Source organism: Nycticebus coucang, chromosome 2, assembly GCF_027406575.1.
Source record: "Nycticebus coucang isolate mNycCou1 chromosome 2, mNycCou1.pri, whole genome shotgun sequence".
In the NCBI taxonomy this organism is placed as follows: Eukaryota; Metazoa; Chordata; class Mammalia; order Primates; family Lorisidae; genus Nycticebus; species Nycticebus coucang.
In genome coordinates this window covers 152,312,153-152,337,308 of record NC_069781.1, presented here as the reverse complement: position 1 = coordinate 152,337,308, position 25,156 = coordinate 152,312,153, and the positions used below count along the sequence as shown (strand labels likewise).

The following is a 25,156-nucleotide window of genomic DNA, read 5'->3' as shown; positions in this document are numbered from 1 at the left end:
CGGTTCCAGCCTGCGGGACTCCACATAACCGACCGCGTGAGGGAATCTCGGCTGGGATCTCAGACCTGGATGGATAACCGGCCAGAGACACGCGGTCCCCGCCTCCCTGAACAACTGCGCGGTGGGCGGGTCTCTATGATGACTGGCGGACGCTGTGACCAATTATGCCCCGGCGCTTGTTTGTTTCCGCCCATCCCTCCCCATGGGCTGATACTTCAGAGACTGAGCGTCCCGGGCGATGTTACGTAAGGGGAGGGTCAGGTGCGGCCCCGCCCGAGCAGAGCTAATTTGATTGGCAGGACAGAGTGTGGTCGTCCCATCGCCTCCCGGAAGAACGTCTTTGACGGGCAGGTGTAGGAACCAGTTGGCGCCGGGAGGCTGGGCGGAAGCGTCTGGGTCCAGGGGTGTGGGGCAGGGGGGCGGAGCCTGACGCCGAGGGCAGGGCAGGGCGGGGCGGGGAGCGGTCAGGGGCCGGGCTGGTGCAGCGGCAGGAGATGCTGTCGGGCCGCGGCTGCGCTCGGGAGCCGGGAGCTCTGCCTTGAGGGCACCGCGGCGAGGCGTACTGCCCTGCAGGCTGGTAGGTACTCGAGGTCTGAGGAGTCTAATGAATCAGGGCCGCCAGCCTCTTCGGGCCCGGCATTTGTCTGCCCTGTCAGGCGTTCGCCACTCTGCGCGACGGCGGCCGCGCTGGGACATTGAGGCCAGATTGGCACCTGTGCGCGTTTGCAGGCACCTGCTGCGCTGGCCGCCTCGGAGCCGCAGTGGGGGCTGCGGCGCTTGCTCGCCCGGCGGGCCGGCCCGAGGCAGAGAGGCGGTCCGCCCTGGCTCGCCGGGTCTCGGTCCCGCCCTCCCTGGCTCTGGTCTCCCGCTCCGGGCACTGGCTGAGGGGGGCGTCCCCGAGCCCCCGAGGCCCTCAGCCCCCCATTGAAGGGGCTCAGGGGCCCCGGGCCGGCCTCAAGCTAGCTCTGAAGCCAGGACGTGGCCCCCTCCTTGCATCACCTCGAGACAGGTTTGTCCAGATTACCTGCGTGCTAAGAGACGGGTTTCCGCCTGGGGCGAGGATGCCGGTCCGCCGCTGCCGGTCTTGACTGTCCCCAGCGAGACTGGCCGGGGGGTGTTTCGTTTTTTTTCCAGGCTCTGCCCTGTCACCTCTTTACATGGAATTGCTTAATCCTGTTTCGGGGCCATGTATTAAGTTAGTGCCTGTGGAGGTACCAAGGCACATAGGAGGGACAGTAGTCTCCACCTCTGTTTTAGCTCTGCCATGTACGGATGGATCCTTTGCACAGGCCGAAGACCAGACTTTTCAGCTGCGTGTTATAGAGAGGAGTGCAATTCATGTTTTGTTCTCGGGGCCAAACCGGCAGAAATTCTAAAATTGTTTCCCGATTACAAGGATGTAGCCTGTGCCTTCCTTCCATATATGTCATTCTTACCGGAACATGTCAGCTTTGCCTGTGGTAGACTAGATACGATGGTGTAGTTAATTCCTGAAAAGTGTGCTGCAGTTTCTCGTGATTATGTTGCTGCTGAACTTGGATTAAAAGATGCATTGCAAAGTGGGGCAGCAATAGAGGATACCTCCTGCTTAATACAGGAAGAATTCGGGGCACGTTTTACTGGATTCTTAAAGGTGAAGTCATAGGATCATAACGTGTTATAGACTTGGGAGTTTACAACTTTGCTCCACCCCAGTAAATTTCTGTGGTGGGGAACACCAAGGGGTTGATGTTCCCTGTAGAGGACAGTGGGTTTCTGCATATTGCTGCTAGATCTGCAAATCAGTGTATTCAGAATATTCAATGACACAGATCAGCTTTTTTTCATTTGGGACAGACAGCAATGTACCCCCATAATTTTTGATGTCCTAACTATTTTCTGTGTGTCCTAGTCACCTTTAAATTTAAATGTAGATTTTCACAGAGCTGTTGGCACTTACTGGATGTAAGTCAACATGTTAGTGGAAAAACAAGGATCCACATTCCTGTGATTTAATTATTGGGTGGCATTATCTCTTGGAAAGCAAAATAGCAGTAATAGGCATTGGTAAGGTATGATAGTCCTGGTACCCACCCATGGATGTCATAGGCTCTCAAGAGAAAACAAATTATTACTGATTAGGGACATTTGGTATGTGGTCTGCTAAAGATTTGCTTCTTAAGAATTTAAGAAAAAGAAAAAAAAAGGATTTAGGAAAATGTTACTAAGTTTGGACCTTCTTCACCTTCAGCCTTGTGATTGGTGCAAGTAGGCATGTAGAGAAGGAGCCCTGCTTTCAGGGTACCAGAGTCTGGGCTGAGAGCACCAGAGCAGAGAAGTTGCTGTTCTTAGAGCTGGGCTTGGCAGCTTTTCCTTTGCTTCTTTATATTTTTAGCAAATGACCCACTGACTTTGTGACCTTTGAGACATGCTTTCTTAGCCACTACTTGGAGATTGGGGTTAAAGATCTCTGTGTGTGTGAAATGTCTCTTTGGGGCTCCTCTTCGGCATTTCTGTTGCTTGGCAGTTCCTTTAATGCCTAATTCCTGTAGAGTTCCTGTAATTTTAGCAATTGAAAAAGGCAGTTTCTCCAGAATCTGACAGGACTCAGATAACCCCCCTCTTTCCCTAGTGACTCTACCTTCTCTGTTTTTTTTATTTCTTTGGCTACTAGCCTTACTGGAGGACTTATTTTGTACCTAAATGAGTTGAGACAACTTTTTGAATCAGTCATCTTGGATCTTTATGTTTTGTTCCCATAACCCTGGGAACTGTGATGCAGCTTGTGTGTGTGTGGGTACAGTGCATTCTGAATTTGTCTTTCCCATTAGTTAAATGCCTAAATATGCCAGTATCAACTGTTGTCTGTATTTTCTGAATTTCTGGCACAAAAGGTGATCTGTGTCATTGAATATTCTGAATCCTGGTGAGGGACCTGGTGCTCGGATTCTTGTAGACATCTAAAGGTGCAAAAGAAACTTCCAGAAGAGGATGTAGAAGGAAACTATTTCTGAAGCTGCCTGAAAACATTTTCCCAGGCAGCTTTAATAGTATATAACATATAGTTTATATGTGTATCTGTAGGGCAGTGATTTTTCAACCAGGGTGCCACAGCACACTGGAGTGCTGTGACAGGATCTTAGGTGTGCCATGAAAAATTTTAAAGATCATTAATTAAATTATTTTTGAAAGAATTTCAAAGCGCAGTTCTTTTTTCACTCTTGTTGTTGATCGACATGATTTAAGTGTGCCACAGAAGTTTGACTATAGGTTCAAATGTGTCATGAAATAAAACAGGTTGAAAAATACTGTTCTAAGGTATCATACTTCTTAATCATTCAGAAGTCTTATTAAACTGTTGGTGTTGGTATGTTTCTATGTTTATCATCAAAGGTAAAGTGAATGCTGAGGACGGAACACAGACCACTGAATTTCTTTGTTTGGAGTACAAGTTATGAACCCTTTCTGGAGCATGTCTACAAGCTCTGTACGCAAAGTAGGTATAGCCAATAAACTTAGTAAGGAAACCCATTTGCTTTTCTGTCAGAAAAGATGGTCAGAAGACAGGCTGAAATAATCCATACCAACGTTATCTATACTCTTAAGAAAATTTTTTCTAGTTTAGGTTTTACTTGTTTTTTCTAGTTTAGATTTTACTTTTGAGAAGTATCTTGTTAACATCAGTTTCTGAGACTGAGACGGCATCTCAGAAACTGTTCTAGTTATCACAGCTCTTTACATTAACACATGATGACATTTGTGATGTAGAGTTATAGTAGTTTTTCTATTAAGTGTCAAGGTTCTATGGTTAAAACAGCTTTGAGAAAGGCCAGTCCAATGTAATCAAGTCAGACTTGAGGGGCCCTAATTTAATTTTTCTAAATAAAATGATTTTTTAAAAATACATTTTTATTTTAGGAAAGCTTGAAATATATAAACAATAAGAAAATAAAAATCCGTAATCCCACTCTGAAAGAACACCACTATTTTTTCTATGCACATGACATTTTTAAAAATTCAGATTAATATGAGGATACAAATGATAAGGTCACAGTTTGCATTTGCTAGGTAAAGTCCCTTGTTGTAGCTGTGTCCTGCACCCAGGAGATGCCCTGTACCCTTCCATTGTGCCCATTAGGTGGGAGCACACCCATCCGCCTCCCTCATCTCTTCCCCCCTCTCTCCTCCCTATGCTTTTTAATATAGCTAAATAAGGTCTTTGATTGCACTTAAGCCAAAGAAGTACCTATGAGATGGTAGTTTAGTCTGACTCTTTTAGTGAACCTTTGTCTTTGACTAAGGATGACAGTTTATGCTCTGGTGATATTTTAAATGTGGAAACATACCCATTTAGGGACAAGATAAAAATCAGACATAAGCAAGTGAGAGAATACTTTCATTCTTTGCTTCTAACCCAAGTGCTAACATCAGGTAGTGACTAACTTGTCATCTATATTATTTGTTTTGAGCTTCTTAGCACCTGACCTTCTGTAATCTAAGTGCAAGGGGATTTTTCTAGTCTTATACATCTAATTGTTTAGTAACCCCATGCCATTGTATGGGAGGCACTAATAGAAACCACTGCTTTCTCTGTTTCAGTTAATCCTGTGAATACTGATGATATTGTCCTCAAACTGCGGTCCGCGGGCCACATGAGGCGGTGTGATTATATTTGTTCCCATTTTGGTTTTTTTTTTTTTTTAATTAAATCATAACTGTATACAATGATATGATTATGGGGCATCATACACTCACTTCATAAACCATTTGACACATTTTTATCACAGTGGTTAACATAGCCTTTCCGGCGTTATCTCAGTTACTGTGCCAAAACATTTACATTCTACATTTACCAAGTTTCGCAAATACCCCTGTAATATGCACCACAGGTGTGATCCCACCGATTCCCCTCCCTCTACCCACCCACCCCTTTCCCACTTCCCCCTATTGTTAAGTTGTAGCTGGGTTATAGCTTTCATGTGAGAGTCCCAAATTAGTTTCATAGTAGGGCTGTGTACATTGGGTATTTTTTCTTCCCCCATTTTGGTTTTTTACTTCAAAATAAGATATGTGCAGTGTGCATAGGAATTTGTTCATAGTTTTTTTTTTTTTCTTTGTAGAGACAGAATCTCACTTTTATGGCCCTCGGTAGAGTGCCGTGGCCTCACCCAGCTCACAGCAACCTCCAACTCCTGGGCTTAAGCGATTCTCTTGCCTCAGCCTCCCGAGTAGCTGGGACTACAGGTGCCCGCCACAACGCCCAGCTATTTTTTTTTTTGGTTGCAGTTTGGCCGGGGCCGGGTTTGAACCCACCACTCTCCGTATATGGGGCCGGCGCCCCACCGACTGAGCCACAGGCGCTGCCCCATAGTTTTTTTTTTTTTTTAAACTATAGTCCAGCCCTCCAACGGTCTGAGGTACAGTGAACTGGCCCCCTGTTTAAAAAATTGGAGGACGCCTGTTACATAGGGTGCACCTAATTAAAGAGTTTCCCTAATGATTTAGTCTTGCTTCTTTGTCTGCTCTTTATGTGACCAGCCTGTTCAGAAGACTTTCAGGTCATCTTTTTTTTTTTAATTTGGCCAGGGCTGGGTTTGAACCCGCCACCTCCGGCATATGGGACCGGCGCCCTACCCGCTGAGCCACAGGCGCCGCCCCTGACTTTCAGGTCATCTTGATCATGCTGTTGAAATGTCCTTGTGAAAGAGTAATTCCAGCTTTTACGTCATGGAGCTAATACTGTACTCTTGTGACTTAAGAATCATAACAAATTTTCTCACAACTCCATCTTGAATAGCGATCTGATGGTGAAGAGAAGACTTTGACAGGGGACGTGAAAACCAGCCCTCCACGAACTGGGCCAAAGAAACAGCTGCCTTCTATTCCCAAAAATGCTTTGCCCATAACTAAGCCTACATCTCCTGCCCCGGCAGCACAGTCCACAAATGGCACACATGCTTCTTATGGACCCTTCTACTTGGAATACTCTCTTCTTGCAGAATTGTAAGTTCTTAAACTGTTTGGTTACATTATGAATGATCCTTGAAGGTGAAAAATTAAATTTACTCTGATGAACTCAGTCATTTAATCTTAAAGCTCAAACCTATCCCCCTCCAATATTAGCCCTTAACAAATATAGAACTATAGAGGCTCTTGCTGGTGATAGTCTTTCTTGGCCAGGTGCAGTGGATTGCACTCCGGGAGGATTGCTTGAGGCCAGAAGTTCAAAAGCAGCCTTAGCAAGAGCAAGACCCTTCAAGAAAAATTAACCAGGCCTTATGGCATGCACCTTCAGTCCCAGATACCGTGAGGCTTATCGCTTGAGCCCAGGAGTTTGAAGTTGCAGTGAGCTATGATGATACCACTGCAGTCTAGCGTGGGCATCAGAGCAATACTGTCTCAAAAAAAAAAAAAAAAAATCTTGAACCCTTAAGACATAGGTGATGTCATATAAGTATGCTCTCTTAAATATAATGATTCTTACTTGGAGTTTGGGTGGATCAGATTTAAAGGCAGATGTGTACTTTAATTTCCATGTCTGTTTTGAAGAGTAAGAAGATGAAGAAACTCAGATTAAATTTAAAAACCTGCTGTAGACCAAGAACTTAGTAACTTAAAATTTGATCTTCCTTTATATCAGTAGTTCTCAACCTTCCTAATGCCGCGGCCCTCTAATACAGTTCCTGTGGGTCATGACCCACAGGTTGAGAACTGCTGCTTTATATGAAGTAAGGCATTTATCACCTAAAGAGGTGTTGGAGGGTGGGACAGTGGGAGGGTGGCAGTCTGTTCTGTCTTGGTTCAGACTCATCTGGATGACTGTGTTCTGTTTCTGGTTATCACCATGTAGGAGGCATTCTGACCTTCTAGAGGGGGTGATCAGGGGATAAATAATTGAAGGAATTGTAATGCTGGCTTGGAGAAGAGAACTCTTTTTTTTATGTTTGGTACTCTTTATCACCCTGGGTAGAGTGCCATGGCATCGCACAGCTCACAGCAACCTCCAACTCCTGGGCTTAGGCGATTCTCTTGCCTCAGCCTCTTGAGTAGCTGGGACTATAGGCGCCCGCCACAACGCCCGGCTATATTTTTTTGTTGCAGTTTGGCCGGGGCCGAGTTTGAACCCGAGAACTCTTACGTACTTATTAAAGCTGTCTTCATGTATCTGAAGGGCTGTCATACAAGTGACCCTAAAGACAGGACTTGGCAATCATAGGGAAGTTAACAAAGATTTGGGTTCCATGGAAGTAAGAACCTAGTGAGGCATAGGAGTATGCAGGTGGGTTGAAGTTGCACCTGTCTATAAAGCGCAGGGAGCTGAGCCTCTACAGAGAGACCCCAGCATGCACAGGAGCTGGGCTCAGATTGTACACAGATCAGATGAGATGGCATTTGATATGATAATGAGTAATTCTTAATTCTGTCACTTAAAAATTCCTTTGTACGTGTATATGAAGTCCTTGACTCCTCCCTCAGTGTACTAATGTTGAAATGGTCAGAGGCCTCAGTGTAAGTGGCTGGGTGTGATTTGGTAGCAATGGTCCCTTTAGCTTTATAATGGAGGGCTTGTGTTTGTGGATGGTCAGTGAGGTGGACAGGCTTCTATTGTAGTGATCAAATCTGCCGATATTAGAACATAGAATTGCCTTTTATGACAAAAGTCACTGCAGGAGATACAGTTGACAGCCATGTTGCTGTTGACTTGCTTTAGTGACTTAAAAATGGAATAAATTAAAATGATTGTGATGGCAAATAAGTAATAAAAACAATAAACTAAGGCCAAATAAACTAGTTTCTGACAGAATTCCTGACAGAATTCGGAAGTTTAGTGTGTTTTCAGGCCCTTGGTCTGGTCACAGGCTTGTCTTTTTAGGTCCATAGCTGCAGTTGCAGGGAACAGGGCAGAATAGCTGTTGGTGGATGACTAGTTCCCAGAGAAAGCTTTCTCAGCGTATTTATCTGCCCTGGTTTTTAGCAGTTTCACACTCCCTAGCATGGCCCCCAGAGTTTAGGTGTCTACAGTGGGGGTCCTCACCAAGCAAACGCAGCATCCCTTAACAGTGTCCTCTGTTGTGGGACCTGGGGCTTCAAACGTAAAATTACAAAAGATTTATACAGTCTGAAGAGAAACCAGAGTACTAGTGATTCACACTAAAAATGACAACTAAGTGACAGCAAGTCCTTGAAATCTTGATTTGTTCTTAGTTACCTAAAATTGTATTGAAAAGCAGTTTTGAACGTGTGTGTGAGAGCTATCACCTGGGGGTACTAAGGCAGGAATTTTATAAACACTTTTCTTTACCTTAAACTTAACATCCAGAGTTTACCTCAGGTTGCATTGTTCAGAGTTGTATACAAGCTGGTTTCCAAGATGATGTTTAGGAAGAGCTGATCCTGTGTATCCCTGTGTGGTTTTAGTTTCTTAACATGGGGCATTTTTTTGTTGGCTCACACGTGCTCTGTGAACTGTAAGGAAGCCAGCAAGTAGGCAGCAGTCAAGGTCGTTGCTCAGAGCTATGTCAGGTGAGAGATTGTGATAACTTGCTTGTATGGTTTGAGCATCAGCTATACAGGACCATTCATTGTCTCAAAAAATGAATGTGGGGTGATTTGATCAGTATGTGTCATTTATATCCATGCAAGTTAATTATTCTGCTTTTGTTTTAGTACCTTGGTTGTGAAGCAGAAGTTACCAGGGGTCTATGTGCAGCCCTCTTACCGCTCTGCATTAAGTAAGACAAGGACCACTCTTTATTTATAGCATGCTTGCTTCCTCTCACACAAATGTAGGCCTTAACCATTTTTATTGTTTCCCACAGTGTGGTTTGGAGTGATATTCATACGGCATGGACTTTATCAAGATGGAGTGTTTAAGTTTACAGTTTACATCCCTGATAATTATCCTGATGGCGACTGTCCAGTGAGTTGGAGATAGTCTGGCTTCATTTGTGGGTCAGCTTGAGGGGCTTACGCTTTCTTTAGGTCTTTCCTAATACTTTCCTGATTTCAAATTCCAAAACTGTTTTGTCTACCCAATAGTTTTCCATGGGCATCTGTTTCTTTTGTGGCTCCGGGTATGCCATCCTTTGCTTTTAGCTTTCTGTTTAGGGTGTGCAAATGAGGCCAGATGCTGGCCTGCAGCACTTACTGTGGGAGTGATGGCCGTTGTGCTGTGGAGGAGGAGAAGGGCTTTTCCCGCTTCATTGCAAACTTTACTTTTACAGGAAGATGGTAAATGTAGTTAAGTGTCCTTCTTGAGGCAGCTTTTTGATTGTAAACATGATTACCTTATGTCCATGATTACCTCCTAAAACTCCATTTACTACTATCTCTATGGGCTAATAAGCTCTACTGCTTCCATTAAAGTCTGTGTCTGTCTTTCTCTAAATACAGCGCTTGGTGTTTGATATTCCCGTCTTTCACCCGCTGGTTGATCCCACCTCAGGTGAACTGGATGTGAAGAGAGCATTTGCAAAGTGGAGGTGAGTAAGTATGTGTTTTTTAGTTGACATAATACAATAGGAGGAAGCCTCAGTAATGATGCTGTTTCCCTTTAGGCGGAACCATAATCATATTTGGCAAGTATTAATGTATGCAAGGAGAGTTTTCTACAAGATCGATACCACAAGCCCCCTAAACCCAGAGGCTGCAGTACTGTATGTCACTTCTGTTTTGTTATTCAAGACAAATTTGAAGATGCAGCTAAATAGATTAAATTGGTAACTTTTTGATTTAAACTTTTAACACAGGTATGAAAAAGATATTCAGCGTTTTAAAAGCAAAGTGGTTGACAGTGTTAAGGTGTGCACTGCTCATTTGTTTGATCTTCCTAAAATAGAAGACCCCTATGCAATTAGGTAAGTGGCACATCATCTGGATGACCTGTCCTGTCCAGCATGCTACTTCCATTTTCTAGGTAGTCTTCAAATGGGATTGAAAGGCATGGGCACAGCTGTTCGCTTATATCCTTTGTAGCTTGGTGTCAGCTCAATTTCTGATACCTTTTAGGCTCTTAAAGAAAATCTGTGCATCTGACACCTTGTGCCAACAGCAACTTGTTTAGTGACTGACTTCCCTAAGGATCTCTGTAACATTCCCATTCATTGACATGTCAGGATATTTTTCAGCCGGAAATTTTAGATAGAGACACCCCGCCACCCCAAAATGGCAAACCCACGTGGACATTCAGATTTGGTAAAAGGAAAGAAACTGAATCATATGAAAGTAGTAGGTTATTGTAGCACTGTGATACTTGATCCTGGGGAACAGTACCTGGAGGGGTATTGACAACTGAAGAATTGGTGCTTTTGCTCCCTGCCAACATTGGCACTGCTTGGAGAGGTGGAGTTAAGAGCTTGGACTCAGCAGGTGGGCTGGTCAGCTTGTGTACTTGTGAGAAATTAATTTTACTGTACCTTGACTTCTTAACTTTTAAATAATAGTACTTCAGGGGTTATGTGAGATACTTATATGAGATGATGTCTACAGTATACATGTTGACAACTGATTATTTAAAGATTACTCCTTAACAAGGAATGCTACTTTTAGGGGAATTGGCTTAAATATTGATGTTATTCACATTTAGCAAGCAAAAAATAAATAAAAACCCATTACATTAATATTTTTCTCTCCATTAAGCTTTTCTCCATGGAATCCTTCTGTACACGATGAAGCCAGAGAGAAGATGCTGACTCAGAAAGTAGGTAACCATTTTGAAACGGCCAACTCTCTTTTCTAAAATGTCTTCATTTGAAATTGGTCTTTACATACAAAAAACTTTTTGGCAAACAAGTTTGTACAGCGCTGAAGTTTCTTCATCAATCATTTTTTTTAATATCTATTTTTGATTGTGCCTAGAAGAAGCCTGAAGAACAGCACAATAAAAGTGTTCATGTTGCTGGCCTGTCATGGGTAAAGCCTGGCTCAGTACAACCTTTCAGTAAAGAAGAGAAAACAGTAGCAACTTAAGAGATGGTGAATCTGTGCACCATGCACTTTCCTGCTGGACTCTGGCCTAGTTAAAGCTGACCAATGGCAAAGGACTGTGGAAGAGTAAAACTGTGTGAATAATGACTGATGATCAGTGTTTTCCATGTATGCACAGGTTCTAACAGCAGGTTTTGGAAACCTCTCTCTAAGTAATAATACGTTACTTCTGTCAGGAGTGTCTTAGGGTAGTTATCTAGTTCAGTACTCCAAATTGTTGGGGACCTTGAGGCTTAAGTATTTTTCTGAATATAATACTAAAGGTAAGTTGCATTCATTTAAACTAAGCACTATTTAAAAGTTTGATCAGTGATTCCAGCTGTAAATATGTCAAGAAGTGGAGAACAGAGGTCTAGAGAGCAGGTTCCAAATTCAGCACTTTTAAGTGGAAGATTGTTTGAATCTCACTCTTCAGCCTGCTGTCTTATGATTTATCAACTGATATCACTGAGATATTAGTTGAGAAAAAACCAGAATGCTTGTTCATAGTTGTTTTTTTTTAAAGCAAATTACTTACTGTATTTTTATGGTAGGAGGGAGAAAAAGTGTTACAACAGTTTCTAATCAAGTCAGATATTTAAATGATGAATGACTAATGTGTTTAGTAGAGACAAAATAAACCAATAAAGGATTGTTCTTTGTCATTTATATAGAAAATTAAATACCCTTTTCTCAGTATAACTAAACAAAGACTAATTTATAAATGCTTTATTGAAAAATACACTTATCTTCATATAAAATTACAGTAGCAGTAAGTATCTTGCGAAGTTTTATAAATATTTTTGCAGAACACTATTCTAATTGAACAGTGTAAGTTCCATATTTCTTTCAGAGCAATATGAAGTTACTTAGTAACTTTGTTTATACTGATTCAATTTATAATTGAATTTTCTCCCTAATAAGATTAATTCAACTTTAAAACTGCTGGAACAATAGTGATTAATAAAGATATATAGATATTTCAGTGGCTGTTAAATAACATTTTCTAATTTGTATAAATGGTACTATGTACTAATAAAAACCTAAATTCTCCAACCTATTTTTTTAAACTGCCAGGAATACACCCCCAAAATTTTAAAACATATCACCTTATAGACACATGTCTATAAGGTGATAACTACCTCCTAAAGGAAGAGGTCATAATTTTTCATATTAATCCCCTTAATTCAACTTGATTTAAATTCTTTACTTAGCCAGCTGATCCCTACATAACAACAAAAAACTGGAAAATTTAAAACACATGCCCAAAAAGTGGCTACAGGGGCTTTAACAGTTTAAAAAAAGTACAAAAGCAGTAAAGAAACTATTGGATGTTTAGCCTGGAAGTTTTGTACTTAATAAAGTTCACATTGTAGAAAGTGCTATCACAAATGTACAACAAAATCTGGGTTACAAAATCATGCATTTTACAGCCCTAAAGTGCCACCATTTATACAGGTTCATTCAGACATTGCACAAATCAAGCACTGCACCACACAGAACGGGGAAAGGGAAGAAGTGCACAGGGGGCAGAAGAGCCGGGCCACAGCCCTGCGGCCCCACATCGGGGCCTGCCCTCCTTCGTTCTGTTTTGGGAATGCAGAAACCTCACCCTCCTACCACTGTTGTAGGACAAAATACCTAATTTTTGTTTTGCTTTTCATAAGGACTAAAGCTGACCAGAAAACAGGAATGAATTTGAAATATAGTCCATCTGCTGGAGTGTGTTAACAGAGACCTCTTATATTTCAGTACGCTTTGTTCTCTGTAGTATTTGTAAAAGAAATCCAAGTTTGGATTCTAAGCAGCCTTGATGGTAAGCACTGAAGTGGCAGGGAAAAAGGCAGTTTGGATGAATGAAAATATCCTACGGGTACTGGAAGGAGTCAATCCAAATTCTCACAAAAATGTCCTTTCGTGTTACTAATAGGCTATAATTAACTGGCTGGATTAAGGGAAAGAGCTCCACAGTCTAGAAGCATTAAGTGATGCTACCAAACAATTGTGAAGAGACAGTTTCAGCACAAGAAACTAACCTCAGTGGGAACCTCGGTCATTAGCTACATCTTGGAGACGGCGTAATAAGGCAGAATGATTTTCCGGGCAAATTCTTTTTGCGGGTGATTCGCTTCCATCTTCCAAAAGAATTCCTCTCTTTTTAGTTGGAGTTTCTCCTGTTCGTATCATACTGTTTATTTCTCTCAGTCTCTATGGTGAGGAAAAAATAGACATAAAAACTTTAAAATGCAGCTGGGCGCCCGTTGCTCAGTGGTTAGGGCACTGGCCATGTGCACTGAGGCTGGTGGGTTCAAACCTGGCCCAGGCCTGCTAAATAACAGAAAAAAAAAAAAATAGCCGGGGGTTGTGGCGAGTGCTTATAGTCCCTGAAGCAGGAGAACTGCTTGAGCCCAGGAGTTTGAGGTTGCTGTGAGCTCGAATGCCACCGCACTCTACAGAGGGCAACAAAGTGAGACTATTAAAAAAAAAAAAAACTTTAAAAGACATGATTGCAAGAGGGACTTTACCTAACAATTGCAATCAGTGTAACCTGGCTTATTGTACCCTCAATGAATCCCCAACAATAAAAAAAATAAAAATAAAAATAAAATGCTAATAATGCGCATAGTTCAGTATTCAGTCAAAAAATCTCAAATGAGTTAAGCAGTTCACCTGGAAAAATTTGAACATCCTTAACAGAGAAAGGAAACACTATATGATCTTGCTAATTTAGCTGGCTGAGACAGGTGACTATTTGGGTAAGGGCTGAATATTTCTATTTTTAACAAGCTTCTCCATTGGTGTTTTGATATGTACATTTCCAGAGTGCACAAGTTGACAAATCTTATTTTTTCCCAATAATTATAGAGCATCACATTACCATGTGTAGTCATACACATTTTTCTTTTTAAAAAGGGAGTCTTGCTCTTGTTGAGGCTGTTCTCAACTCCTGGCCTTGCTTTTCCTATCTCAGCCTCCCAGAATTATGGGATTACAGGTGTGAGTCATTGTGCCTTGCCAGTAATTCCTTTTTATTACTAAGTGGTAATCTAGATGCACTATAGATTTATTTATCCATTAACCAGTTGAAGGACATTTGTTTCCCACTTTATAGCAATTAGAAATAAATTCTCTATAAACATTCATGTACATGTTTTTAGTTTTCTTGTTTTGTTTTTACCAAGGAAAGGAGGTTTTACTGAGAAAGAGAAAGACTAATTTACAGAGTAACAGCAAAGTATATTCACAATTTATAGTGAACAGGCCCCCATTGTAACAAGGACAAGACAAAGAAGCTGTGTCCATGTTTTTGAATAAATGTAAATTTTCATTTCACTAGGGAAAGGCATTGCTAGCTGGATGGTAAGGGTGTATTAACTTTGAGAAACTGTCACACTGTATTCCAGAGTGGCCATATCATTTTGTATTCTCACCAGTAAACGGTCCAGTTATTCCACATTGTTCCCAGAACTTGTTTCTGCCATTGCCTAGATTTTGACCATTCTGACAGTCATATGATGGGTGAAATGTGTTCAGATCATTTGCCCACTTCCACATGTGGTGGTTTTCTTGCTTAATTTTGAGAATTATATGTTATGGATATAAAAATCCTTTATCAGATATGGAATTTGTAAAGATTTTTCTCATAGTCTGTGGCTGTTTTTTGTTAATTCTCTTAAGTGTCTTACAAAGAACAAATTCTTCATTTTGATGAAATCTATATTATCAATATTTCATGTGCTTTTGACATATCTAAAATTTTTCCATAACATGTGAAAAATTGGTGAATAATATGGTGATTGTTTTCTTCCAGAAGTTTTGTAGTTTTAGGTTTCATATTTATGTCTGTAGTTCATTTTTAGTTAGTTTTTATATTTTTTATGATAAAAGGGTAGGCAACTTTTATTATTTAGTATATGGATATCCAATTGTTCCACTACCATCTGTTGCAAAGACTATCCTTTCTTCAGTCAACTGCCATGTGTGTTTCTGGACTCTTGTTTGGTTCTACTGATCTTCTATAGATGTAGATTTGAGGGTATAAGTGGTTTGATTACGTGGATGTATAGTAGTGAAATCCTGGGCTTTTAGTGTACCCATCACCTGAAGAGGTGCATTGTACTCAATTTTTCGAGTGTCAGTAAAACCTCCATCGCTGACCACCTCCCTACATTGACCGCCTCCTTTAAGGTGACCTAATTTTCATAGACTGGACATGTACCACATGCATGTACACAGTAGAGCAGGCCTAGTTCCTTACGTTGTCCATTGCCATATGTTGACCAGTTTGTTACAGTACCTTGCATGGTCAACTTATAGAGGGTCTACTTTGTTGTGTCACTTAGGTCGATTCCATATCTTTGCAGATGTGAGGATGCAGGTGTCTTTAATAATGGCCATTCTGACTGGGGTAAGGTGGAATCTCATGCTTTTGATTTGCATTTCCTTGACGATTAGTGATACTGAGCATTTTTCATGTTTGTTGGCTGTCTGTATATCTTTTGAAAAATGTCTGTTCATATTATTTGCCCACTTTTTTTTTTCATTTTCCCGCTTTTTAATGGAGTTGTTTTTTTCCTTGTTGATCTGTTTGTGTTCCTTGTAGATTCTGGAGATTAGCCCTTTGTTAGATGCATAGTTTGTGAATATTTTCTTCTGTCTGTTTGTTATTTCTTTTGCTGTGCAAAGCTTTTTAGTGTAAGTCTCATTTATTTATTTTGCTTCTGTTGCATTTGCTTTTGGAGTCTTGGTTATAAATTTATGGCGTAGGCCAATGTCTAGAAAACTTTTTTCTAAATTTTCTTCTAGAATTTTTATGGTTCATATCTTTAATCCATCTTAAGCTATTCAGCTTCCTTCTTCTGCAGACAGCTATACAGTTTTCCCAGCACCATTTATTGAATAGGGTATTCTTTCCCCAGGGTATGTTTTTATCAAAGATCAGTTGATTGCTTTATTTTTGTGTTCTCTAGTCTGTTCCACTGATTTTGTACCAGTGTCATGCTGTTTTGTTACCCGTAACTGTGTAGTCAGGCACTATGATGCCTCTAGGCTTGTTCTTTTCGCTTAGGATCACTTTGGCTATTTGGGCTCTTTTTTGGTTCCATATAAATTTTAGGATTGTTTTCTCTAATTACGTGAAAAATGACATGGTATTTTGGTGGAATTGCATTAAATCTGTACATTGTTTTGGGCAGCCTGGTCATTTTAACCATATTGATTCTTTCAATCCACGAGAATGTGATGTTTCCCATTTGTGTTATCTATAATTTCTTTTATCATTTTGTAGTTTTCCTTGTAGAGATCTTTCACTTCCTTGGCTAAATACATGCCTAGGTATTTTATATTTTTTGCAGCTATTGGAAATTGAGATTGGGTTCTTGATTTGATTCTTAGCTTGTTATTGGTATGTAGCAGTGCTACTGATTTGTATATGTCAATTTTGTAACCTGAGACCTTACTCAATTCCTTTGTCTTTTCACCCACACTATACAGTCTGATTATTGTAGCCTTGTAATAAGGCTTGAAGTCAGATAGTATGAGTCCCCAACTTTTTCAGAATTGTTTCAGCTGTTTCTTTTGCCTTTTGCTATAAATTTTAGAATCGGTTTGTGATTTTTGTCATTGATGTTGTTGAGACAGGGTCTCACTTTGTTGCTTGAGTTAGAATGCAGTGGTGTCATCTTAACTCACTGTCCGGGCTCAAGTGATCCTCCTGCCTCCCAAGTAGTTGGAACTATACGAACACCCAGGGCCAGCTAATTTTTTTTTTACTTTTTATAGAGACAGGGTTTCACACTCTTGCCCAGGCTAGTCTTGAACTCGATCTTGACATACTTAAGTGCTATCTATGCTTAAAGGTGGGAGCCACTGTGTCTGGCTAAGTTCAATTTATAGAAAAATTCTGTTTGGATTTTGATTGAAATTGGCTTGAATATATAGATCAGTTAGGAGAAAACTGATAATCGTATTTTCCGTTTCATGAATGAGATATTTTCATAGGCTTTAGTTTCTCATTTTTTGTTTTATAGAGACAGAGTCTCACTCTGTCATCTAGGTGGGAGTACAGGGGCACAGTCATAGCTCGCTGAACTTCTGGGCTCACGCAGTCCTCCTGCCTTAGTCTCCTTTTTTATTTTTTGTAGAAATGGGTCTGATTATGTTGTCCAGGCTGCTCTTCAACTCCTGACCTCATTCCCAAAGCACTGGGTATAAGCCAGCATGTCTAGCCTTGCACATACATCTTTTATCATTCCCCCACATATTTTTAATGCTGTGTATAGTGTTTTTAAAATTATGTTCATGGCCAGAATATAGAAATGTATGTGATTTTTATATAGTGAGCCTGTAACCTTTCTTATATTGATTTCAGTAACTTTCTGTAGATTTATGATTTTTCTGTGTCTTGACATAATACACATACTAGGACCGCCAGTGACAATGCTAAAGAGGAGTAGTGAGAATGGATTTCCTTGTGAACTTGGGGGAGTGCATTCAGTCTTTCACCATTTAGCATGACATTTTCTATAGATTTTTTGATAAATGTTTATTGTAAGTTGAGTTGAGTTTTCGGAAGGTATGTGTAGAGCTGGCAATATTTCATCCCGAAATGTTGGTAGAACTTTCAGAGAAGCATCTGGGTCTACTTTAGGAGGTTTTTTAAACATAAATTCAGTTTCTTTCAGAGATATAAGGCTTTTGGGATTATGTCTTGATTTTTATTAGTTAATGTTGTTCAAGGAATTTGTTGATTTCCTCTGCATTGCCACCTTTATTAGCATCAAGTTCTTTATCCCTCATTATATTTTTAAGGTATATCGGTAATGTATCATTTCTTCTTTTTCCTGATTAATCCGCACAGAAGTGGATCAGTTTTCTTTATAATCTTCAGAAAACTGAAGTTTTTGTTTGCCTTGATTTTTCAGTTCTCTATTTCAACCAGTCCTGCTCTTTAAGCTGACATCTTAGATCACTAATTTGAGACCTTTCTTCTTTTATAATACAGATGTTGAGTGCTATAAGCATTCCCATAAATTTTAGCATTTGGGGTTTTTATTTAGTTCTATTACAGTTATTGAAATATGTGATTCATTTCCCAAAACTGAGGATTTTCTAGATTTGTTATTGATTTCTAATTTAATGCCATTGGGGTCAGGGAAGACACATTATTAGACCCCTTTAAAATTTATTAAGATTAATTTTATGGTCCAGAATGTGGTCTATCTTGACAAATCTTCCGTTTGCACTTGATGCCATTGGTGTGTTTTCCAAATGCTAATTAGTCTGGTTGACAATGTTTACATCTTCTAGATCCTTATTGATTTTTTTCTCTCCCTGTTCTATCAATTCTGTTGAAATCTAACTCAATTTCCTAATGATGACATAAATAGGAAAAAGAATTATCTTCTATCACTGATATTTTTTGTTCCAAAATCTACTTTCTCTAATATTAATATCATTCCAGCTTTCTTTTGATTAGTGATAATTTTCTATCCTTTCAGCTTTACTGAGGTAAAATTTGCATACCATATAATTCACCCATTACTCCATGACTTCTGTTCAATTTTAGAAGTCTTTCATCACCCCAGAAATATACTTTTTGCCCAGAAACTCTACACTCCTCCCTTACTCCACCTCCTGCAGCCACACATTTGTGCATTCAGTACGTCCCATACAGTCTATAGCCTTGCGATTGGCTTTGTTCACCTCATGTTTGTAAGGTCCATCCATAGTGTAGCATATACAGTATTTTGACCCTTTTTATTGCCATGTAATCATCCTTTTATATACTTTTATGTATTCATCAGGAGGTTATCATTTTACTTTTAAAGAAGGTTACTTACAAGCAGTATATACTTTCTCTAGCTGGAAAGTTTTTGCATTTTAATTGGTATATTTAGACCATTTAATTATTTGTCTACTACTTTCCCCTATGATCCTCCCTTTTTTGAATTATTCCGATTCATCATCCTTGTCTATTACCCATATATTATTCTATTTAGAAAGTCTTAACTATAATCAGACAGGCTGCAATGGATATTTAATCATTTTATGATTCCTTTTTCCCATTCAACTCTTTAATCTGTTTAGAATTTACTTGGTTATAGGATGAGAGTCTAATTTTAGGGGACCTGTCAATCATTTCCTCCCACTACACTTGTTTCCATATTTCACAAATAATCCTACTAGAACTATCATTGAAATTGTTAAACTTTGTAATATCTGGTCTTCCTATTCCAGTAATTTTTCAACAAGTTATAAATTTATGACAGGAAAAGTTTCTCCATTAACACATTTTTGTGTGGTTTTTAGTTGTTTTCCTCAACTAAAAAAAAAAAAAATGGAAAGCCTGCAGAAGAGCTGAAAGAATAGTACATTGAACATACATTTATAAATCATTAACATGCTCTCAGCTGTCCTGTCCATACTAGTGGAACCCTCTGAAAATAACTTTAATACACCGAAGGCCACATTTTCCATGATACTTTTCGTTTTGGCACATGTATGTGTTTATTTCTAAGCAATCTATATAAATACCTATCTCATATGGAAAGGCCTTCTGGACCCAGTGATCTGCCTCAAGAACCTTGTCTCCTGCCCTTACCTGCTGCTGCTTGATGCTCCACCATTAGGAGTGGCTCAGGCAACTCTCACCACATAGCAAACACTGCATTGTCTCAGAGGATAGAGAAACAGGCCTGAGGCCAGAAGTTCAAGACGAGCCCCAATTTAGGGATCCAACATTTTGGAAAATTAAAACTTTACAAATACAATACACACAGACTTCCAAATTCATGGCAGAATGTTCAAAACTGTACACAAAAGAAAGGTGGAATAAAAATAAATCCAAATTCCTTACCTATATCCAACCCTAATGTTCTCTAACAAAAAGTAAAAATCAAAAAAAAAAAAACGCTTGGGTTTTGCACCATTGGGACTTACTAGTCACCATTCCCTAGCAGTTGCCATCACTCTAGTGAATGTGTAGGCTTGGCACAAAGTTAGTAAAGGCCAAGACTGATGTTAGGCTTACCTTTGAAGGACTGTTGCTGAAGTAGTAGAAGATCTTTTCTCGAGGAGAAAGCATTGCTTCGTTTTTATGTGGGGAAATGTAGACAGGATGATTTTGAGATAACTGTATTCGGCGAGGGGAGCCTGTTCTTACAAATGGATAGGGAGAGAGTGGAGGAGCATCCATCTATTAAAAAAAGAGAATTACTACTTCTAACAAATTTCTAAGCAAGTTTTTTTATTGAGTGAAAAGGTATCATAAACCTGTAGTTTTATGTTAAATAGTGATATATTAGCAACAATTAAACCTAAACACAGTCATTCTAGTAGGAAACATTTTAAATGCTTTGTGCCAGTCATTAGATTTTTTTTTTTTAATATTTCATCCTCACAGCAACCCTATTAACTGGGAACTCCTTATGTTCTCATCTCATATATGAGGAAACAAGAGGCAGAACATTAAATAATTTGTAAGGTCACCACCACCAAGTATTGGGCAATTTAAACCCTGTCTCTTATATGACTGTACTTGTTTAAAGTTTAACAACATAGAAATTATGTTGGTTAGGCAAATTACTTCTGTTAGAGAGACTTCCTCAGTTTTACTCAGAGATTATTGGTGAAACTAGTTTATATATGGAACAGGTAAAACAAATGATTCCACATCCCTGTCAAACTTACATTTGCCTGTGAGTACTTCATGGCAAATGTTTTGATTTGTTTTATGTAGATGTTATTGTAGAACTGAATGAGGTCCCCCCTCTCCTCTTCTTCCATGTCACTGTTGGCCCCTGTGAGGCGAGTGGGTGTGGGCGGAGCACTGCTCGGCTGTGGCACTGGCAAGGTGCTGCTCGACCTCATGACAGGACTGGAGTCTCTACTTGCTGCAGAAAGTAGAACAAAGGCTGTTAACCACCAAGGCTGCTAGTCTAGCTGTTTTAAAAAGGAAAATCCAAGAGGAAAAATGATCAGCTGCCTGGTTAATGACAGTAAATGGGCACTCTGTTCTTTAGACTAAGGAATAAAGCTCAGACAGGATACATTAGTTATACCAAGTTTTCTAGGACCTGAGCCCTGCAACATGAGCACAATTGGACGGCATTTCCATAGCACAGCTCCAGGTGGCAGTACAGACCACTCTGGAGCGCAGAGGAGGGCTCAGGCAGGAATCTGCTCACCTAATTCCCCCAAGAACAACGTTATGCACTAAATGAAAGACTACTTTGCCACTAAATTTAGAATTAGTATATTGTTCCAACAAACCCTTCACTAATAAAACACTTCAATCATTTCTATAGTTATTTCATTTAGTAATCTTTAGTCTTCTAGGCTTAAAAAGTAAGTAAAGCTGCTGATTTTATTTTGTAAGAAGCCATAAAGAGCTCACTTACTTCTGTCTTTATTTAATTCTGTTGGAGAATTCTGATGGCTTCTGCTGTCACTGCTCCCAGAATTTCTTCGTTTTCTTTTTCCTTTTATCAAAACACTTCGATATACCTTTAGAGAGACAGAAGGGACATAAACTAGTATTTTTTGAGTGTGCCCTAGATAGGGTCTCGATCTATGTTCTTTGCTTCTCACAACAACCCGATATAGTAGGAGGTTAAGAAAGTCAGCCAAGGTCATACAGTTATTTAGTAACAGATCCACAATTTACATCGGAGCCTATCTGGCTTTAAATTCCAACTTAGAAAATCGAGTCATTCTAAGTTAGAGACCAAGATCTATGGTCTTGCCTCTCAGAGACAAATATTAATGTCACCGAGATTGAAAGAACCCAAATAACTTCATAATTTGCATCTATCTTGTTATACTCTGAGTTAAGAAAGCAATCAAATATTTCATATTGCCTTTTAAGGAAAAGAGGACTTAAAATAATCAACATATGAAGCTGTTAACAACAAAAGATTGGAGACTTCCTTTAGAGTCTTGGTGGCTCATCCTGGAAGAAGGCCACAGAATCAACTATGGTTAATGTTTTGTATTTATCATAGACTTTAAGCTTTATCTCCAGCCCTTAGGGGAAATGTGGTTACCTGGCTCCGGGCCTGGGGCTGAGTCCTGTAACAACGCATAATATTCTGGAAGGACTTGTCTTCTTTTGTGACCTGGCAGAAATTAAGAGTGTTCTGAGACACACATCAACTGCTGGTATAGTAAGTGTGAGGAGTTCCATGAACCTGCTCCCCAGTGAAAAGTGAAAGTTACATATATATAAAAAAATAGCCATTAAAATCTCTGGGAATGGGCTCAGCGCCCATAGCTCAGGAGTTAGGACTGGCCACATACACCAAGGCTGGAGGGCTCAAACCCAGCTTGCTAAACAACAATGACAACTACAACGAAAAAATAGCCGGACCCTGGCAGGCGCCTGTAGTCCCAGCTACTTGGGAGGCTGACGCAAGAGAATTGCTTGAGCCCAAGAGCTTGAGGTTGCTGTGAGCTGTGACACCACAGTACTCTACCGAGGGTGAGTGCCATAGTGAAACTGTCTCAAAAAAAAAAAAAAAAAAAAAGAATCTCTGGAAAGGGTTCTAAGGGCATATAGCACATGAAGGGACATCTAATCAGGACAATCTACTAAAATTAAGAATAGTGGGAAATGGTATGTAGACCAAAGCCTGAATAGAAAACTTAAAATTACTGAAATGAAGAATTTACTTGACGCTAGGAAAAACAGTAGATTTGGCCTAGGTGCATCGGTTCATGTCCATAATCCTAGCTCTGAGAGGCTGAGCTGGGAGCATTGCTTCATCTTGGGATTTTGAGACCAGCCTGTGCAAGACCCCATCTCTACTAAAAATAGAAAAATTAGCCAGATGTTGTGGCATGCACGCACAGTCCCAGCTGCTTGGGAGGCTGAGGCAGGAGAGTTGCCTGAGCCCAGGAGTTTTAGGTTGCTGTGATGACCGCCAAGGCACTCTACTTAGGGTGACACAGGAAGATGCTTTCTCCAAAACAACAAAAGTACATTTGAACTAGCAAAGAAAAAACATAATAGAAAACATTAAAGGCCAGGGGCGGCGGCTCACGTCTGTAATCCCAGCACTTGCGAGGCCAAGGCAGGTGGATTGCCTGAGCTCATAGGTTTGAGAAGAGCCTAAGTCAGAGTGAGACCTCATCTCTAAAAATAGCCGGGCGTTGTGGCTGGCGCCTGTAGTCCCGGCTATTTGGGAGGCTGAGGCAAGAGAATCACTTGAGCCCAAGAGTTTGAGGTTGCTGTAGCTGTGATGCCATAGCACTCTACTGAGGGTGACTAAGGGAGACTCAAAAAAACACCCAAAACATTAAAAGAGACGTGATCTGAGGAACAGAGAGAAAACAGAATGAAAAATAGAGCCGCAGAGAAACACAGCACATCATTAAGCACATCAATATATGTGTAATGAGAACCAGAAGGAGAGGGGGTGAGTGATTCAGAAAAGAAATATTCAAAGAAATAGACTGAAAGCTTCCCAGATTAAAAATCACACATCCAGGAAGCTCAATGAACTCCAAGTACAATAAACTTAAAGAGATCCACGCACAGACCTAGTGTAGTAAAAATGCTGAAAGCCAAATAAAACACTGAAAGCGTCAAGAAAAAAACGTTTATAGGGAAACCCCGATAAAATACCTGGCTTCATCAGAAACTACAGAAGCTAAGAGAGAGTGGGACAACATGAAGTGACCAATATGTACAAAAAAGTTACACAGAATTTTGTCTGTAAAATATCAATATTCACAATATTTGAGTTATTTTTTGAGGTTAATTTTCAGATAAAAACAGAATTTGCTGCTAACAGATCACTTACAAGAATTCTGCAGAAGTTTCTTCAAGCTACAAGCAAATAACTCTAATACAGGAATTTAAATATATGAGGAAAAAGCCAAGAGCACATAAGGTAGATAATTATGTAATTATAAATACAGTATAAAGGCATATTTCTTAAACAGCAGTCATTGGACCAGTAATATATGTGCATATACACACGGAAGGTCCTTGCCGAAAACAGTACAAGGAGGTGACCAGGAGCAAAGCGATACTGAGCAAAGGACATGACTCCTATACTCTTCTCTCAGCTCCTTTAAAAGTCATAAAATTATGTAAAGTAATAATTATAACAATGGACTGTTGGATTTGTAACATGGATGTAACGTACCATAAAAAGGGCAAAAAGGAAAACAGGAAAGAGAAAACAAAGTACACTTCTGTATCTCCCTGGAATTTTAGTATGAATCTGAAATTGATTTTTGATGAATTAAGAGAGATGTAAGCCCTAGAGAACACTATAAACACACAAAGTAAAAAAAAAAATTAATCACTGAAATTCAAATGCTACATTAGAAAATATTCATCTAATACAAAAGGAAAGCAATAAAGGCAAAACAAGGGAACAAAAAGACATTAAAGACATAGAAAACAAAAATTAAAATGGAAGAAGTAAATATAGTTACATCCATAACATTAAATGTGAATAAGTTATGTAATACGATCAAGAGGCAGGAATGTCAGACTAGATACAAAAAGAGATCCAGGTGTATTGTATGTATAGGAGACACTTTTTTGGTGGGGGGGAAGACAGAGTGTTACTTTATCGCCTTCAGTAGAGTGCCATAGCGTCACAGCTCACAGCAACCTGAAACTCTTGTGCTTGATGTTGCTTGAGGTGATTCTTTTGCCTCCTCCAGAGTAGCTGGGACTACAGGCTCCCGCCTCAATGCCCGGCTATTTTTTTTGTTGTTGCAGTTTGGCCGGGGCCAGGTTTGAACCTGCCACCCTCATTATATGGAGCCACTGCCCTACTCACTGAGCCACAGGTGCCACCCAGGAGACGCTTTGGATTTAAAACTAAAAATACTTTTTAAAGTAAAAGAGAAGAAATATGCAGACAACCACAAGAAAGGTGCATGCACTTGTGATTATATAAATACCACACTATAACATAGATTTCAGAACAAAAAACTGTTATTAAAGAGGAACATTTCATAATGATAAAGGGTCAATCCATCAGGAAGCTACAACAATTATAAACATACATGTCCCTAATAATAGAGCACAAAAATATGCCAAGAAAAACCGAAAGGAACCAAAGACTGACAATTCAACAATAATTTGGAGATTTTAATACTTTAGTTTCAGGAATGAACAGAAGACCTAGGCCAGAGTTTCTCAACCTGGGGATCGCGACCCACAAGAAACAGTATTAAAGGACCACAGCAT

At 39.9% G+C, this 25,156-nt stretch overlaps 2 protein-coding genes across 8 annotated transcripts in view; one reads left to right on the top strand and one right to left on the bottom strand.

Moving 5' to 3' along the window:
* The first annotated feature begins 431 nt into the window (after positions 1 to 431).
* Positions 432 to 11,613, top strand: AKTIP (AKT interacting protein). Of its 3 annotated transcripts, none has more exons than XM_053601857.1 (10): positions 432 to 577; positions 3,373 to 3,475; positions 5,777 to 5,982; positions 8,647 to 8,711; positions 8,799 to 8,899; positions 9,373 to 9,461; positions 9,537 to 9,635; positions 9,729 to 9,836; positions 10,618 to 10,678; positions 10,840 to 11,613. In XM_053601857.1, exons 2-10 carry the CDS (start codon positions 3,434 to 3,436, stop codon positions 10,945 to 10,947), a joined length of 879 nt encoding a protein of 292 aa, XP_053457832.1. In that variant the 5' UTR covers positions 432 to 577; positions 3,373 to 3,433; the 3' UTR covers positions 10,948 to 11,613. The 3 variants fall into 3 exon arrangements, with proteins under 3 accessions (XP_053457832.1, XP_053457821.1, XP_053457841.1); XM_053601846.1 differs by having other exon boundaries at positions 10,837 to 11,613; XM_053601866.1 differs by lacking the exon at positions 432 to 577 and adding an exon at positions 875 to 1,009 and having other exon boundaries at positions 10,837 to 11,613.
* Positions 11,614 to 11,658: 45 nt separating this feature from the next.
* RBL2 (RB transcriptional corepressor like 2) overlaps positions 11,659 to 25,156 on the bottom strand; it is an 80,210-nt gene continuing 66,712 nt past the window's right edge. For 4 of the 5 annotated variants that reach the window (XM_053601791.1, XM_053601808.1, XM_053601818.1 and 1 more), the window contains 5 exons: positions 21,990 to 22,061; positions 21,345 to 21,450; positions 20,635 to 20,837; positions 19,976 to 20,140; positions 11,659 to 13,152 (listed from right to left, as the gene is read on the bottom strand). In XM_053601791.1, coding sequence (XP_053457766.1) covers positions 12,982 to 13,152; positions 19,976 to 20,140; positions 20,635 to 20,837; positions 21,345 to 21,450; positions 21,990 to 22,061 — 717 coding nt within the window. In that variant the 3' untranslated portion in view covers positions 11,659 to 12,981. The remainder of the gene's footprint in view (positions 13,153 to 19,975; positions 20,141 to 20,634; positions 20,838 to 21,344; positions 21,451 to 21,989; positions 22,062 to 25,156) is intronic. The other variant, XM_053601802.1, reaches the window with a different exon arrangement.